The sequence below is a fragment of the Rhinoderma darwinii genome, chromosome 11, assembly GCF_050947455.1.
Source record: "Rhinoderma darwinii isolate aRhiDar2 chromosome 11, aRhiDar2.hap1, whole genome shotgun sequence".
Lineage (NCBI taxonomy): Eukaryota > Metazoa > Chordata > Amphibia > Anura > Rhinodermatidae > Rhinoderma > Rhinoderma darwinii.
The window spans coordinates 89473967-89493700 of record NC_134697.1 but is presented as its reverse complement, the minus strand read 5'-3'; the positions used below and the strand labels follow the sequence as shown (position 1 = coordinate 89493700).

The window sequence follows — 19734 nt, the reverse complement described above, 5'->3', positions numbered from 1 at the left end:
AGATTACTGGTCAGACTTGCCACTGTGGAAGTAGATAAGGGGGATGAAAAATATATATATATTTTTTTTTCCAAAGAAATGAAGAGGCAGCACTCCAGGGAAAATGGTGAGAAAAAGGTGATGTGTTTATTCACCCCAGGCAGGCAACGTTTCGACGCTTGACAAAGATCCCATAGAGACGGATCGAAACGTTGCCTGCCTGGGGTGAATAAACATAGTTACATAGTTACATAGTTAGTATGGCTGAAAAAAAGACACATGTCCATCAAGTTCAACCAAGGGACGGGAAAAGGGAAGGAAAAATTTCTACACATAGGAGCTAATATTTTTTTGTTCTAGGAAATTATCTAACCCTTTTTTAAAGCCATCTACTGTCCCTGCTGTGACCAGCTCCTGCGGTAGGCTATTCCATAGATTCACAGTTCTCACGGTAAAGAAGGCTTGTCGCCTCTGCAGCTTGAACCTTTTTTTCTCCAGACGGAGGGAGTGCCCCCTTGTTTTTTGAGGGGGTTTTACAAGGAACAGGATTTCACCATATTTTTTGTATGTGCCATTAATATATTTATATAAGTTAATCATGTCCCCCCTTAGTCATCTTTTTTCAAGGCTAAATAGGTTTAATTCTTTCAATCTTTCCTCATAACTTAAATTCTCCATGCCCCTAATTAGCTTCGTTGCTCTTCTTTGTATTTTTTCCAACTCCAGGGCATCCTTTCTATGAACTGGAGCCCAGAACTGAACTGCATATTCTAGATGAGGCCTCACTAATGCTTTGTAAAGTGGCAATATTACATCCCTGTCCCGTGAGTCCATGCCTCTTTTAATACACGACAATATCCTGCTGGCCTTTGAAGCAGCTGATTGACACTGCATGCTGTTATTGGGTTTATGATTTACAAGTACACCCAGATCCTTCTCAACAAGTGAATCCGCCAGTGTAGCTCCCCCTAGGACATATGATGCATGCAGGTTGTTGGTACCCAGATGCATAACTTTACATTTATCTACATTAAACTTCATCTGCCAAGTGGACGCCCAAACACTTAGTTTTTTTAAATCTGCCTGCAATTCATGAACATCTTCCATAGACTGAACTATATTACATAGCTTGGTGTCATCTGCAAATATTGGAAATAGTGCTATTAATCCCATCTTCTATATCATTAATAAATAAGTTGAATAATAGTGGTCCCAGCACTGAACCCTGGGGTACACCACTTATTACCGGGGACCATTCAGAGTAGGAATCATTGACCACAACTCTCTGGATACGGTCCTTGAGCCAATTCTCAATCCAATTACAAACTATATTTTCCAAACCTATAGTCCTTAATTTACCCATTAGGCGTCTATGGGGGACAGTGTCAAATGCCTTTGCAAAGTCCAAAAACACTAAATCCACAGCGGCCCCTCTGTCTAGACTTCTGCTCACCTCTTCATAAAAACAGATTAGGTTAGTTTGACAACTTCTGTCCTTAGTAAAACCGTGCTGGCTGTCACTTATAATGCTATTTATTGTCACATAATCCTGTATATAGTCCCTCAATAGCCCCTCAAACATTTTCCCCACGATGGATGTTAAGCTCACTGGTCTATAATTACCCGGGGAAGACCTAGAGCCCTTTTTGAAAATCGGCACCACATTTGCGCTGCGACAGTCCCTTGGCACTATACCAGTCACTAGAGATTCTCTGAATATTATGAAAAGGGGGACAGAAATAACTGAACTAAGCTCCCATCTGGTCCCGGGGCCTTGTGCACATTTATTTTATTTAATTTAGCTTGGACCATATCTACATTCATCCAATTCAGTATATCAACTGATATATTAACAGCACTGGCACCGGCTACATCAGCTGCTCTTTCTTCTGTTGTATATACAGAGCTAAAGAACCCATTTAGTAACTCTGCCTTCTCTTGATCCCCTGTGATCAACTCCCCATTACCATTATCTAGGGGTCCTACATGTTCAGACCTTGGCTTTTTAGCATTTATATACTTGAAGAATTTTTTGGGGTTTGTTTTACTATCCTTGGCCACCTGCCTTTCATTTTGTATTTTTGCTGATTTTATTACCTTTTTACAGATTTTATTAAGATCTTTATATTTTACAAAGGCTGCAGATGTACCCTCAGATTTGTATTTTTTAAATGCCTTTTTTTGTCGTGTATTGCCCCTTTCACAGAAGGTGTAAGCTATGTGGGGTTTAATTTGAGTCGTTTATACTTGTTACCTATAGGAATAAATTTTGCACTATAATAACTCAAAGTAGATTTGAAAATCTCCCATTTATCATTTGTACCATTATTTGACATTAGTTCTTCCCAGTCCATATCCTGAATTGCAGCCCTCATCCTGGGGAAATTGGCTTTCTTAAAATGAAATGTTTTTGCCCTCCCAGCCTGCGTTTGTTTTTTACAGTATAGGTAAAATGTAACTATATTATGATCACTGTTACCGAGGTTTTCACGAACATTGACATTCCCAACAAGATCTGCATTATTAGAAATGACCAGATCCAACAGAGCTTCACCTCTAGTCGGGTCTTCCACAAACACATCACCTTTTCTCACCATTTTCCCTGGAGTGCTGCCTCTTCATTTCTTTGGATTACACTAACAAGGGTTCCTAGCCTCAACCTAGGAGGCCTGCACCCACTGCTGTCGCTGTGCCGCTTTACTCTTTTCTTCAATATATATATATATATATTGATATATATATATATATATATATACACATACGCGCTGCTTAAATAAATTAATTGTAGAGGGATGTGGAGAAAATGATCGCTCCTAATGTAGCGCTGCCGTCAATGGTAGAAGATAGGCTAAGCGGTCTATATAAAACAAAATCTTTATTCCGAAACAACGCGTTTCAAAATTGACACCGATTTCTTCCTCAGGCCATACAATTGTAGGTTTTAAAAATGGGGCTCATTAACTAATGGGGAAAGACCTGGTACTGGAAGAGAATGGGTTCAAAGGTGAACGATCCGGTACTGAAAGAGCATGGGTTCAAAGGTGAACGATCCAGTACTGAAAGAGCATGGGTTCAAAGGTGAAGGACCCGATACTGAAAGAGCATGGGTTCAAAGGTGAAGAACAGGTTACTGAAAGAGCACGGGTTCAAAGGTGAACGATCCGGTACTGAAAGAGCATGGGTTCAAAGGTGAAGGACCCGGTACTGAAAGAGCATGGGTTCAAAGGTGAAGGACCCGCTACTGAAAGAGCATGGGTTCAAATGTGAACGATCCGGTACTGAAAGAGCATGGGTTCAAAGGTGAAGAACCCGTTACTGAAAGAGCATGGGTTCAAAGGTGAAGAACCCGTTACTGAAAGAGAACGGGTTCAAAGGTTGGACCTTCTGTTTTGTTATATATGTATATATATATATATATATATATATATATATATATATATATATATATATATATATATATTTATTTATTTTTTTAAAGTAGCCTGTAACAATGAAAATGCACTGCAATTCATTGGTATTGTAGTGTATTGAACCAGCGATCTGACGATCACTGGATCCAATCCCCCAGGTGGACTAATAAAAAGTGTAAAAAAAATAAATAAACGTTTTCAGTGGTGTACAAAGATTTCTAAAAAAGTGAGAAGAGGAGAAGAGGCTCCTACTTTTTATCTGTTGGTTTCCTGTCCTTGGAGGCAGATCCTCTCTCGGGTTCGGACATGGATGAAGCAAAAAAATGAAAAACCGTACCGAAGACTAAGTATCATCCTCCCCCTCTACTCCTCCACGTGCTGCACTTAACCATATCTTATTCCCCCGCCCACAAACACGTAGTTTATAAGGCAATAGAAAGTGTAATACAAGGGAAAAAGTAGAGGCGCTAGGCTTAACCCTAGTGACCCTAGTAGGAGGAGGTAGTAAAAGTGGGGGACACTAGCCCAGTGGACCCCATTCATCCACATCCTCATTTCCACCCTCATATGAATAAGGAACAAGTACACGTTCTCTTTTTACAAGAGACACATTTTAAGACCAATCATATCCCTCATTTTAAAAATAGATAATTTAGTTTGGTATCATTGTACTAATCCTGAAACTAAATCTACAGGAGAGAGTATAGATTAGATCCTAAGAGTATAGGCATTAATCTGCTCTTTCTGTAGAAGATCTGACAGATTTAATGGCGGCATAAGATGAATTGAGATCATTAATAGATCAAGCATATAGATCAGGTTTAGGGACCACACTAGACGTTATCGATATGAATATGCAGATAAATGTCAGAAATTACATTCATGTAATCAAACATACACGGTGGCATCTCATTATTATGACCACCAGCTAATATCCAGAGTAACCGGCGTGTGCAGCAGCACGGACAGCAGCTAGACAGGCTGGGAGTGACTCAATAAGGTGCTGGTTATCTCCAGTATCTGGCACCATGCTGACTGCCGTGCATCCCACATTTGCTGGAGGGTGCGCGGGGGAGGATCCATAGAGCGAACAAGACGATCGAGGTCCCACAGATGATGAATTGGGTTCAAGTCTGACAAATTAGGGGGCCAGGGAAGTACTTGGAAGTCTTGGTCTTGCTCTTCCAACCACTGTCGGACATTTCTAGCCGTGTGACGTGTCGCATTGTCTTGCAGGAAGATTCCATCTGCCCCAGGGAAGACAAACACCATGTACAGTATGGGGTGGACGTGATCTGCAATGATGGATTCATACCCAAATCGGTTCAGAGCCTTCCACATGGATGAGTGGGCCCAGAAAATGCCATGAAAAAATCCCCCAGACCATAACGCTGCCGCCACCGGCTTGTTTTCTCCCAGCAATGGTTGCAGGGTGTTTGCACTCTGATGTTTCTCATCTGAAATGCCAACATCCATCCTCCGATGAATCAGAAAACGTGACTCATCGGAGAAGATAACCCTTTGCCAATGATCGGTGGTCCAATTCCGATACTGCCGTGCAAATTGAAGCCTTTTCTTATGGTGCACCTTTGTTACCTATGAGCAGTGACCATCCTTCTGCTTTGGAGCCCCATACGCAGTAGGTTCGCTGAACTGTTGTTTTAGACCCACGTCTGGTAGCCCCCTAGTGGATTTTCATGGTGACCTGCTCCACTGTAGCGTGTCGTTCGGCCCTTCGTAGCCGACGTTCACCTCTCACATCAATGGCACGTGGTGCTCCTCAGTTTCCACGTCAGTTATTCCCATTTGTCCACTCACAATACACTTTCACCACAGCAGCATGCGAGCAGTTCACGAACTGCGCTGTTTGAAAAATACCGCCACCCTTGGCCCGAAAGCCAATAATCGTCCCGAAAGCCAACAAAACTCTGATAAATCGCCCCTTTAACCCATGGCAACAACGAGTGATATTTAATCAGACAGCCGACCGCACACCTTATATACTCACCAAGCCCATGACACATCACTTCCTTCAGGGGCCACGCGCTGCCGACGTCAAAAGTAGGTGGTGATAATAATCAGAATCGACTGTGAATAAAAGACTAAGAATATATGAAACCCTACACTATATATACATATATATATATACACATACATATACACATAAATATACACACACACACACACTATATATATATATACATATATATATACACACACACACACACACAAACACACACACACACACACACACACACACACACTATAGATATGCACTGTATAGAATACACACAATTATATTACATATCTTTAGATACATAGAATATGTTAACATTATATACAACCCTGTACTATAAACACACTATAGATATACACACTATATATACACACATGTATTATTAGACACAACGATCCCAGGACAACAGTAAAAACTCCTCAAAATACTGAGGTCAATAATACTAATGAAATAGTTGAAGTATTTCATCAATATTATGCCTCCCTGTAAAATATTCATGGCCAGTTCAATGACGTGCCCCTAGAGGAATTAAAACAGAGGACTATATAATGGACAATGTACTCCTCGTCTAAGACCAGGGGGAAGCAAAGCTCTTGAGGAAGTCTTTACAGAACAAGAAGTGGAGGATGCAATTAGAAACATTTCTTTGGGAAAAGGTCCTGGCCCAGATGGCTTTGACCACAAATGTTATAACTATTTAGGGCCCACCTGACACCATGTTTGACAAAAATGTTCAATGCGGTCTCTGTCCTTTTTCACCTCAATCTTTGGCGGCCCATATAACAGTATTACCAAAGCCTGGAATATAACTACTTCTGCCTCATATCTTTCATGTAGATGCCAATTCATTCTTCTAAAATCGTGGCATCCCATATTCCTCCACAAAAAATCACTGATGATAACCAGGTTGGGCTCGTGAAGATTCGAGAGGCACAGGATTACACAAAACAAAACAGTATTAATATTGATTGTTCAAAAACGGAAGTTAGAAGCTTGTTCGATTTGTGTCAATGCCAAAATGCCACAAATTTTTTAAATAGGACTTTGGGCCAAATTGGGATAGGACCTTCTATGCTGAATAAAATCACGGCTTTATATCAACATCCAACAGCTAGAGCAGGAGTCTCAAGCACGTGGTCCGCGGGCTAGTATAGGTTCTTCTCCGAGACTCTGTGGAATTCCCTGACATCGCTGTCCATATATGGACAGTATGTCCGGGTCTTCCACAGAGCGGAGACCTGGGCAGAGCGCTAGTATCGGCTCTGCTCCAGGACTCTGTGGAATTCCCTGACATCGGTGTCCATGTTTGGAAACACGATGTCTGGGGCTTCCCCAGAGCCGGAGTCCCAGGCAGAGTGCTAGTATAGGCTCTGCTCTGGGACTCTGTCCATACATCGACAATGACGTCAGGGGCTTCCCCAGAGCAGGAGTCCCAGTGATGTCAGGAGCACAGTTGGAGTCCCAGGAAGAGCCTACTAACGCTCTGCCCGGGACTCCAGCTCTGGGGTTGCTCCTGACATCTCTGTCCATATATGGACAGTGATATCAGGAGCAGAGCTGGAATCCCAGGGAGAGAGCTAGAAGTGGCTCTGCTCCGGGACTCCAGCTCTGGGCAAGCCCCTGACATCACTGTGGCAGCATCTGTGGAGGGCACTGTGGCAGCATCTGTGAAGGGCACTGAGGCCGCATTTGCGGAGGGCACTGTGGCAGCATCTACGGAGGGCACTGTGGCAGCATCTACGGAGGGCACTGTGGCAGTATGTACAGAGGACACTGTGGCATTATGTAGGGGTGTATTGCATTATCTACAGAGGTCACTGTGGCATTATCTACTGAGGGCACTATGGCATTATCTAGGGGTGTGTTGCATTATCTACAAAGGGCACTGTGGCAGCATCTACAGAGGACTCTGTGGCAGCATCTACAGAGGGCACTGAGGCAGCATCCACCGAGGGCACTGTGGCACTATCTAAAAAGGGGCTGCCCAATCTTGACATGTGTGTCTGCCAAACACTGCTAACTGAACCGCCGGACTGCATTTAGCGACACAGAGGGCACTGTGGCATTATCTAGGGGTGTGTTGCGTTATCTACAGAGGGCACTGTGGCTGCATCTACAGAGGGCACAGCGGCAGCATCCACGGAGGGCACAGCGGCAGCATCCACGGAGGGCACAGCGGCAGCATCCACGGAGGGCACAGCGGCAGCATCCACGGAGGGCACAGCGGCAGCATCCACGGAGGGCACAGCGGCAGCATCCACGGAGAGCACAGCGGCAGCATCCACGGAGGGCACTGCGGCAGCATCCACGGAGGGCACTGCGGCAGCATCCACGGAGGGCACTGCGGCAGCATCCACGGAGGGCACTGCGGCAGCATCCACCGAGGGCACATCGGCAGCATCCACCGAGGGCACTGCGGCAGCATCCACCGAGGGCACTGCGGCAGCATCCACCGAGGGCACTGCGGCAGCATCCACCGAGGGCACAGCGGCAGCATCCACGGAGGGCACTGCGGCAGCATCCACGGAGGGCACTGCGGCAGCATCCACGGAGGGCACTGCGGCAGCATCCACGGAGGGCACTGCGGCAGCATCCACCGAGGGCACTGCGGCAGCATCCACCGAGGGCACTGCGGCAGCATCCACCGAGGGCACTGTGGCACTATCTAAAAAGGGGCTGCCCAATCTTGACATGTGTGTCTGCCAAACGCTGCTAACTGAGCCGCCGGACTGCAATTAGCGACACAAACTGGAAAACTGGATTGTTGAAATAAGCATGTGGAGAAATATCTCAAATTTTAAACAAGGCAGTATTATTATAGCAATGTAGTATTAATTTTATAGTAATGTAGTATTATTATAGTAATATAGTGTTATAGTAGTTCAAATAAGTAATTTATTAACAATAATTTTGTGTTGTATCAAATTTGAAAGTAATGCGGCCCGTCAACTTCCCATTTTTTCTATATGCGGCCCACTTACCCTGCCGAGTTTGAGACCCCTGTGCTAGAGTAAGAGTTAATGGACTTTTGAATAACTCATTTCATATTGGAAATGGGACACGCCAGGGTTGTCCCCTGTCCCCGTTATTATACTGTATGTATTAGTGATGGAACATCTAGCGGTGGCATTACGCAATAACCCAGATGTTCAGGGAATTATAAAGGGTCAACATCATTATAAATTGGCATTGTACACAGATGATTTCTTACTTTACGTAACAAATCCTAAATGGCCAAGCTAGTAACTGTAGGCTTAATCTTGCCAAAACCGAGGCACTGAATATCTTATATACAACTGATGAAGTGGAGCAATTGGCAAAAACTTTTCCTTTTAAGTGGCAAGAAATATCGATTAGAAATTATTTAGGCTAAATTATACTCTGCTTTTAAACCAAACATTAAGCCACCTAATTACAATCTGAAACATATATCGAGGTTTGGGAGAATTGACAAAATTGGAATGGATGTGTTACTGAGATTTCTATATTTATTTCAAATGGTACCCCTCCGAAAGTCTTCACATTTTTTTGTTTGGCTTAGCAAACAATAAGGAAATTCATATGGGGAACAACACATCCTCGTGTACAGTTTAATACATTATGTCGCTGTAATGGCAGGAAGGAGGTGAAGGGAAAGTGAGCCCTAATCTACCCACCGCCCTGTCCCTGCCTACTTGCAACGACCCGCCCTAGGCGACGAGGTACAACTGGGCGGCGGTCCCTACGCTGGCTAAGTGCACAGGAAGACAAACAGGGAACACGCAAGGGAAGGGGCAGTAGCCACGGAACGCCACGAGGAAACGGGGCGGCGAACGAACAGTCAGGACCAGGACGAAGTGAGTACACCCGAGCGGGCACGGAGACAGAAGCAAGCCAGGGGCAAAGCCAAGCAGGTCAAGCAGAACTGCAGCAAGGCAGAAGCACGGCAGAAGCAGGCTGGAGCAAGCAGCAGTGGGGCCAGGAATCCAAAAGAAAAACAAGCACTGAGGGAGAGCACAGGGCAGGTAATAAAGGGCAGGGGGCGGAGCTAACTCCGACAGACCAGGCCGCGATAGGCTCTTCCACTCCTGAGCCTGCCACCCTGGTTGGTGGGAGATGGTGTCAGTCGAACAGGTCTGGCCTCAGGTGTGGATTGATTAATCCCAGGAGTATAGCAAGATGAAGTACCTGGCAGATCCCTAACAGTACTCCCCCTTTTATGAGGGGCCACCGGACCCTTACTAAGGGGACCCGGTTTAGTGGGGAAGAGGAGGTGGAACCTCCTGATCAATACCCCAGCGTGAACATCACAGGCAGGTACCCAAGTCCTCTCCTCCGGCCCGTATCCTCTCCAATGGACCAGGTACTGGAGGGAGCCCTGGACCATCCTACTGTCCATAATCTTGGCCACCTCGAATTCCACCCCCTCAGGGGTGAGAACGGGAACAGGAGGTATCCTCGAGGGGGACCAGGACGGGGAGCAGCGTTTAAGGAGGGAGGCATGGAAGACGTCATGTATGCGAAAGGATGGGGGGAGCTCCAGACGGAAGGATACAGGGTTGAGGACTTCAATGATCTTATAAGGTCCAATAAATCGGGGAGCAAACTTCCTGGACGGGACCTTAAGGCGCAAGTTCCTGGACGACAACCAGACCAAATCCCCGACGACAAACCGGGGGTTAGCAGAACGTCTACTATCCGCCTGAATCTTTTGTGCGCTCTGGGACGCCTCTAGGTTCTTCTGAACCTGGGCCCAGACAGTGCACAGTTCCCGATGAACCTCCTCTACCTCAGGATTATTGGAACAACCAGGGGAGACGGAGGAGAACCTTGGGTCAAACCCGAAATTACAGAAAAACGGGGAGACCCCTGACGAGTTACTGACCCGGTTATTCAGGGAAAATTCAGCAAGGGGAAGGAATGAGACCCAATCGAATTGACAGTCAGAGATGAAGCACCTTAAATATTGTTCCAGGGATTGGTTGGTCCTTTCCGTTTGGCCATTAGTTTCGGGATGGAAGGCGGAGGAGAAGGACAGATCAATCTCCAACTTTTTACAAAAAGCTCTCCAAAATAAGGAAACAAATTGTACCCCTCTGTCAGAAACGATATTGACTGGGGCCCCATGGAGACGCAGGATGTGTTTCACAAACAAAGAAGCTAACGTCTTGGCGTTAGGTAGCTTCTTAAGGGGCACAAAGTGGCACATCTTGCTGAAGCGGTCGACTACCACCCACACCACCGACTTGCCCTGAGATGGAGGCAAATCGGTGATAAAATCCATGGAGATATGGGTCCAAGGTCTCTGGGGAATGGGCAAGGAACGTAGTAGGCCCGCAGGTCGGGACCTAGGGGTTTTGGACCTAGCGCAAACCTCACAAGCGGCGACGTAAGCCCTAACATCTTTAGGCAACCCAGGCCACCAATAGTTTCTGGTAATGAGGTGTTTGGTGCCCAAGATGCCAGGATGACCAGATAGAGCGGAGTCATGGTTTTCCCTGAGTACCCTCAGCCGGTATTGCAGGGGAACAAACAGTTTGTCCCCAGGGACGTTCCCGGGAGCTGCACCCTGATCAGCCGCGATATCAGAAGCTAAATCAGAATCCGTGGCAGAGACGATTATACCAGGCGGTAAAATACAAGCAGGATCCTTCTCGGAAGGAGGATTGGCCATGAAACTACGTGACAGAGCGTCAGCCTTAATATTCTTGGACCCAGCCCTATAGGTAACCAAGAAATTAAATCTGGTAAAGAATAGTGCCCACCGAGCTTGTCTAGGATTAAGCCTCCGGGCCGATTCTAGGAAAACCAGATTCTTGTGATCCGTAAGGACCGTTACCTGGTGTCTGGCCCCCTCCAGGAAGTGCCGCCACTCCTCAAAAGCCCATTTAATGGCTAGAAGTTCGCGGTTGCCAATATCATAGTTACTCTCCGTGGGCGAAAACTTCCTAGAGAAGTAAGCACAGGGGCGGAGATGGGTGAGGGAGCTGGTACCCTGGGACAAGACGGCCCCCACTCCCACCTCGGAAGCGTCAACCTCCACAATAAATGGCTCCTCTTGGTTGGGCTGAATCAGCACGGGGGCCGAGATAAAGCACTTCTTGAGAGTCTCAAAGGCCTGGACGGCCTCAGGGGGCCAATGGAGGACATCGGCACCCTTGCGGGTAAGGTCCGTAAGAGGCTTAGCGACGACCGAGAAGTTGGCAATAAATCTCCTGTAATAGTTGGCGAACCCTAAAAAACACTGTAACGCCTTAAGGGAGGCAGGTTGGACCCATTCCGCCACAGCTTGAACCTTGGCAGGGTCCATGCGGAATTCATGAGGAGTGAGGATTTGCCCTAAAAATGGTATCTCCTGTACCCCAAAGACACATTTTTCAGTCTTAGCAAACAGATTATTCTCCCGAAGGACCTGGAGCACCTTCCTGACATGCTCCACGTGGGAGGACCAGTCCTTGGAAAACACCAGTATGTCATCAAGGTACACAACAAGAAAATTACCCAGGTACTCTCTCAGGATTTCATTAATAAAATTCTGGAAGACAGCAGGGGCATTACACAACCCAAAGGGCATGACCAGGTATTCGAAATGACCCTCGGGTGTATTGAACGCAGTTTTCCACTCATCCCCCTCTTTGATGCGGATAAGGTTATATGCCCCCCGTAGATCGAACTTAGAAAACCATTGGGCTCCCTGAACCTGATTAAAAAGATCCGGAATCAAAGGAAGTGGGTACTGGTTCCTTACGGTGACCTTATTCAGGTTACGATAATCAATGCACGGCCTAAGACCACCATCCTTCTTCCCCACGAAGAAGAAGCCAGCACCTACAGGAGAAGTCGAGGGGCGAATGAAACCCTTGGCCAGGCATTCTTGGATATACACCCTCATCGCTTCACGTTCAGGACATGAAAGATTAAATATCCTACCCTTAGGAAGCTTGGCACCAGGCACCAAATCGATAGCGCAATCGTAATCTCTATGGGGGGGCAACACCTCGGAGGCCTCCTTAGAAAACACATCGGCGAAGTCCTGAACAAACTCAGGAAGCGTGTTTACCTCCTCCCGGGGAGAAATAGAGTTAACGGAAAGACATGACATAAGACATTCATTACCCCATTTGGTGAGATCCCCAGTATTCCAATCAAATGTGGGATTATGCAATTGCAACCAGGGAAGGCCTAAAACCAGATCAGACGATAATCCCTGCATCACCAGTACAGAGCACTGCTCCAAATGCATGGAGCCAACCAGGAGTTCAAAAACAGGAGTATGCTGAGTAAAATAACCATTAGCAAGGGGGGTTGAGTCGATTCCTACTACAGGGATAGGATAAGGTAAATCAATACAAGGCATCTTTAGAGACATAGCAAATTCCACAGACATGATATTAGCAGATGAGCCAGAATCCACGAAAGCACTGCCCGTGGCAGACCGGCCAGCAAACGAGACCTGAAAGGGAAGCAAAATTTTATTGCGTTTCACATTAACGGGAAATACCTGTGCGCCCAAGTGACCTCCCCGATGATCACTTAGGCGCGGAAGTTTTCCGGCTTCTTATTCTTGCGCCTGGGACAGGTGTTTAGTAGATGCTTGTCGTCCCCACAGTAGAAGCAGAGACCATTCATTCTGCGAAACTCCCTACGTTGTCGAGGGGACATGGAGGCCCCGAGTTGCATAGGTACCTCCGAGTCCTCCGTGGAGGGGCGAGGAGACGGGACCTCGGGGGGGATCGCAGAAAAGTCAGAGGGGAGCACACTGAAGCGTTCTAGCTGACGTTCCCTGAGACGTCGGTCAAGTCGTACTGCTAGGGCCATAACCTGGTCAAGGGAGTCAGGCGAGGGGTAGCTAACCAGCAGATCCTTCAGGGCGTCAGATAATCCTAACCTAAACTGGCACCTTAGGGCCGGATCGTTCCACTGAGAAGCTACGCACCACTTCCTAAAATCAGAACAGTATTCCTCAACCGGTCTCCTACCCTGACGTAAGGTCACCAGCTGACTCTCGGCTAAAGCAGTCCTGTCAGTCTCGTCGTAAATGAGTCCGAGGGCAGAGAAAAAACGATCAACAGAGGAAAGTTCAGGGGCGTCAGGAGCCAAGGAGAAGGCCCACTCTTGGGGCCCTTCCTGGAGTCGGGATATGATGATACCCACCCGCTGGTTCTCGGAACCTGAGGAGTGGGGCTTTAGGCGGAAATACAGTCTGCAACTCTCCCGGAAGGAGAGAAACGTCTTACGGTCCCCTGAAAACCGGTCAGGTAACTTGAGGTCGGGTTCTAGAGGTGAGGTGAGGGGTACTACTAAAGCAGCGTCACCCTGATTGACCCTTTGGGCCAGGGCCTGGACCTGTAGGGAGAGGCCCTGCATCTGCTGGGTCAGGGTCTCAAGGGGGTCCATGACAGCGTCAGCGTAGGAGAAAAGGTAGACTAGGTAAGGGCTTGTAATTATGTAATGGCAGGAAGGAGGTGAAGGGAAAGTGAGCCCTAATCTACCCACCGCCCTGTCCCTGCCTACTTGCAACGACCCGCCCTAGGCGACGAGGTACAACTGGGCGGCGGTCCCTACGCTGGCTAAGTGCACAGGAAGACAAACAGGGAACACGCAAGGGAAGGGGCAGTAGCCACGGAACGCCACGAGGAAACGGGGCGGCGAACGAACAGTCAGGACCAGGACGAAGTGAGTACACACGAGCGGGCACGGAGACAGAAGCAAGCCAGGGGCAAAGCCAAGCAGGTCAAGCAGAACTGCAGCAAGGCAGAAGCACGGCAGAAGCAGGCTGGAGCAAGCAGCAGTGGGGCCAGGAATCCAAAAGAAAAACAAGCACTGAGGGAGAGCACAGGGCAGGTAATAAAGGGCAGGGGGCGGAGCTAACTCCGACAGACCAGGCCGCGATAGGCTCTTCCACTCCTGAGCCTGCCACCCTGGTTGGTGGGAGATGGTGTCAGTCGAACAGGTCTGGCCTCAGGTGTGGATTGATTAATCCCAGGAGTATAGCAAGATGAAGTACCTGGCAGATCCCTAACAGTCGCTCTAAGGCACAGGGAGGTGTAGGATTACACAACCTACTCAAACATCATCAAACCTCCGTACTTATACGATTAGTGGACTGGTTTAAATTCTCAACTACAAAACAATGTGTGAGATTGGAGGAGTACTTGACCCCCTTGGGCCTTGATGTCTCCTACATAGATTGACCAATTATATAACCAAAACTATCAAAATTTTGGCTTTAAAACGAGAATGGGATTGCGACTCTAGCTGCGTTCTAGCCAGAGCTAGAGCAAGTTTAATTGGGAGCTGCATATTCTGTATTTGCAGCTCACTTCATCCTGTGTGGAGGAGGAGAGGGGGGAGCAGTGGGGTACAAGCGGACAGCCTGAAGGGATAGTGGCCGGTTATTCTTCTCGTGTTAATATATGGCTTTAGATGACCCCCAGATTGAGGAGCATATGGCGTGATCTTCATTTTTATTTTTTTAACTCCACGTTCCAGTCGTTTAACCCCACAGGGTCAATGCTGACCGTGGCACTTTTTGATTATTAAGAATTTTTTTCTTCTATCTCCCCACATTAAAAGTTTTTTAATACATTATATGTATTCCAAAATGGCTCCAATAGAAACTGCAATGTGTCACGAAGCGGGTAGTGGACCCACTAGGCCGTACCGCCGTAGCGGGGAGGCAGCTGGCCAAACAACAGGAAACCCCAGAAATACAATGTCCCGCACAAGGGTACCTGGATAGTCCAGACGGTGGCCGAAGCTCTGGCACAGATGGAGATGAATGCAGCAGATAGCGCCAAACGTGGCGGATGACACAGGAGCCGCAAGTTGCGCCAGACGTGGCGGATTCCTCCGGACGTGGCAGATGACACAGGACGTGGCGGATTCCTCCAGACGTGGCAGATGACACAGGACGTGTCGGATTCCTCCGGACATGGCAGATGACACAGGACGTGGCGGATTCCTCAGGACGTGGCAGATGACACAAGACGTGGCGGATTCCTCCGGACGTGGCAGATGACACAGGACGTGGCGGATTCCTCCGGACGTGGCAGATGACACAGGACGTGGCACGACTTGATACTAAGGAACAGCACGGGAAACAGGAACGGGGAACAAGGCACGGGTCACAGCAGGAACGGGAAACACTAAGGGACCATTTGCAAGACAGACTGGGAAAACTAACAACGCTCAGGCAAGGATTAGAAGGCCAGGGGCCTTCTTATAGACCAGGAACCCTATGGGACACAGCCGAACGGAGCGGAAGTGAGCGCTGGCGTCTCCTAGGAAGGAGATGGGAACCAGCGCTCACAGATCCATGGCTGCGGGCGTCGGGAGGTGAGTAAACCCGATGGCCCACGGCCATGGACGCTACACAATGCATCCTGCAAAATACAGCAATATTGAAGAAAAAATTAAAAAGTTTTGACCGCTGATACACGAGTAAGAAAAATATTTACTAAAATTAGTTACGTCTTTAATGGGTCAAACTGCACTTAAAGAGGCTCTGTCACCAGATTTTGCAACCCCTATCTGCTATTGCAGCAGATAGGCGCTGCAATGTAGATTACAGTAACGTTTTTATTTTTAAAAAACGAGCATTTTTGGCCAAGTTATGACCATTTTTGTAGTTATGCAAATGAGGCTTGCAAAAGTCCAAGTGGGTGTGTTTAAAAGTAAAAGTCCAAGTGGGCGTGTATTAGGTGCGTACATCGGGGCGTTTTTAATACTTTTACTAGCTGGGCGCTCTGAAGAGAAGTAACATCCTCTACTCTTCAGAACGCCCAGCTTCTGACAGTGCAGATCTGTGACGTCACTCACAGGTCCTGCATCGTGACGGCCACATCGGCACCAGAGGCTACAGTTGATTCTGCAGCAGCATCAGCGTTTGCAGGTAAGATCGACTTACCTGCAAACGCTGATGCTGCTGCAGAATAAACTGTAGCCTCTGGTGCCGATGTGGCCGTCACGATGCAGGACCTGTGAGTGACGTCACAGATCTGCACTGTCAGAAGCTGGGCGTTCTGAAGAGTAGAGGATGTTACTTCTCTTCAGAGCGCCCAGCTAGTAAAAGTATTAAAAACGCCCCGATGTACGCACCTAATACACGCCCACTTGGACTTTTACTTTTAAACACACCCACTTGGACTTTTGCAAGCCTCATTTGCATAACTACAAAAATGGTCATAACTTGGTCAAAAATGCTCGTTTTTTAAAAATAAAAACGTTACTGTACTCTACATTGCAGCGCCTATCTGCTGCAATAGCAGATAGGGGTTGCAAAATCTGGTGACAGAGCCTCTTTAAGGAACATGAGTAATGCGCCAACTATATTTACTTGAGACAAATTTAAAATCTACATTAAAATAAAGTACAATTTCTGGAAGGAGTTTTCCAATCATAATGTGACTGTTAGGGGGTTAATGAAAAATTGGATTTTGTCTTTTGATTGAACTTGTAGGATCAGTGTTTTCTATTTCTTTTTAATTCCTTGAAATAATTTTTATGTGTCTGTTTTAATTCTGATTAAATACACCTCGGCCTGATTGATTTTTACATTTGCTATATACACTGATAATCCATAAACATTAAAACCACTGACAAGTTAAGTAAATAACAGGGGGGTAAATATTTTAGACAGCAAGTGAACAGTCAGTTTTTGAAATTAATTTATTGTAAAAATGAGTAAGCATAAGGATCTGAGTGACTTTGACAAGGACCAAAACAGCAGGTCTTGTGGGGCGTATCCAGTATGCAATCGTTTGTACCTACCAAAAGTGGTCCAAGGAAAGACATCCAACAGCTAGAGTAAGAGTTAAAGGGGTGAGTCGGGAAAGAGTGTACATCGATAAGTTCTATTGCGCAGAGGTAGATCGCTCTCAGTATCCCATCTCAAGGGTGGGAGAATAGAAGAACCCTGTTTAATGCTCCTGAAGCCTTGCCTGGAAGATGTGGCACTGTTATTTTAGTAGAGTCCCCCCCCCCCCCAATGCGGGACTCAGTTGGGGGATCCATAGAAACAAAAGCGGTGAGTGTGCCGAAAATATGGAGCTCTGCTCTGTGGTGTGCCTGTGTGAAAGGACAGCACGCTTCCAGGGTTTTGAGGACTGCCAGGATGCAACTTTCCACCATTTTTTGTCAAGACCCTACACATACAACTAGGTCAAAGCACTGCTATTTTTACTCGATGTTTGATGAATAAATATTCGTTTACTGGATACTATTGGAGAATGGAGATATGTGTGCTGTTGTCCGAACACTGGTGGAATGATTGTAGATGATCGGCTGTGGTTTATCCAATACAGGACAGCAACACACCATCCTGTTTATCGGGACTTGTGCTGCTTTACTCCCTACAGCTTTTTTTGCCAGGATGGAGAGGCATTAAAAGCTGGCTAGTGAATTTGGATGCCATCTCTTGCCATAAAGCGTAAAAGGGACCAGGAGTCCCTGATGACATGGTGGAATGTGGCACAGTGTCTGGAACTGTGCAGAGAGCTGGCTACCATTTGGCAGCTTAGCTTTGGACTGCTCAATGTAGTGGGGACTATAAGAGATGTTTTGGTAAAAATAGTCTGTGAGTGATTTTGAAAAAAAATGTCATGATAAAAAAAATTATTCTGATAAAGTTGTTTAATCCAGTTGTTTTCCCTGAAACACTACATCTGAGGTAAAATATTTGCTACAGTTTGAAAAGTAAAATGGTTTCGCTTCTTATGCTGAGCAAGAGCAGATCTATGCTTATAACATTTTTCACATTCTGAACACGGATATGGCTTTTCCCCCGTATGGATTACCCAATGTTTAATAAGATCGGACTTATGGCTAAAACATTTCCCACAGTCTTGACATGAAAATGGTTTCTCCCCTGTGTGAATTCTGTGATGTTTTACAAGATCTGACTTGTAGCTAAAACATTTCCCACATTCTGAACATGAATATGGTTTCTCCCCAGTGTGAATTCTCTGATGTTTAACAAGATCGGACCTCTGGCTAAAACATTTCCCACAGTCTGGACATGTAAATGGCTTTTCTCCTGTGTGAATTCTCAGATGTTCAATAACACTTGATTTTCTAGTAAAACATTTACCACACTCAGAACATGAAAATGGCTTCTCACCTGTGTGCGTTATACAATGTTCAATAAGATAGGATTTCCTTGTAAAACATTTCCCACACTCAGAACATGAAAATGGCTTCTCCCCTGTGTGGATCAACTGATGATTAACAACATAGGACTTATTGCTAAAAAATTTCCCACATTCTGGACATGAAAATGGCTTCTCCCCTGTGTGAGTTCTCAGATGTTCAATAAGACGCGATTTCCTTGAAAAACATTTCCCACATTCTGAACATGGATATGGGTTCTCTCCTGTGTGAGTTCTTTGATGCATAATGAAATCTGATTTCTGTTTAAAACCTCTGTCACATTCTGGACATGAAAACAGATTCTCCCCTCTGTGCCTTCTTTGATGTACAATGAGATCTGGTTTACGGCGAAAACTTTTCCCACATTCGGTACATGAATATGGCCTCTCATCTCTGTGAATTCTTTCATGTCTAGAAAGAAAAGATTTCTTTTTAAAATGTTTCCCACATTCAGAACATGGAAATATTTTATCCCCTGTATCTCCTGTAAGATGTACAACAATTTGTGATTGACCAGATAAAAAATCTTTGTGATTAATGGGATCAGTAGATGGATCTCCGCTGTGAAGGATGGAGGGTATATTTGTGGTAAGAGTTGTGATATGTTCTTTTGTGATATTGATACAATTTACTTCATATTCTGGGGGTAAAAGGAGGAGATTTTCCACAATGTTTTTGGTGCATTTATCTGTGGGAAATAGATAGTGGTTTTAATTAATCTTTTGCAAAACCCAATAAACTAGATATTTAAAAAAATTCCTTCATGAAGCTTCCCATACAATGACTAAAACATGATCCAAAATAAAATTTTAAATAAAGATAAGGTCTCTATGTCTGCTGTTAAACATTCAATAATTAAAGATGTATGTCAATAAAACAGTATAGCTAACAGCACCTACATACCAGCAATAACCCTTTAACTGCCAATGACATATGTAATATGTTATGCCTTTAAATTATTATCATGGCTATAACTCAAGGGCTAGAGCTTTGGGTGTGGCATCACTTTAAGGACCAGAATCTTAGGGTATGTTCACACGCTAGCTGTCATTTACGGCTGAAATGACAGCCTGTTTTCAGTAGAAAACAGCTGCGTCGTTTCAGCCGTAAATGCTCCTCCTCGTAATATACGAGGCGTCTGTGACGCTCGTATATCTTGAGCTGCTCTTCATTGAGTTCAATGAAGAATGGCTCAAATTA

The 19734-nt window shown here is 45.9% G+C and overlaps 1 protein-coding gene across 1 annotated transcript in view; it reads right to left on the bottom strand.

Moving 5' to 3' along the window:
* Positions 1-19734, bottom strand: part of LOC142663006 (uncharacterized) — a 94805-nt gene that overhangs the window by 28501 nt on the left and 46570 nt on the right. The window contains 1 exon segment of the mRNA XM_075841300.1: positions 18049-19222. Within this exon segment, the coding sequence (XP_075697415.1) occupies positions 18049-19222 (1174 nt within the window).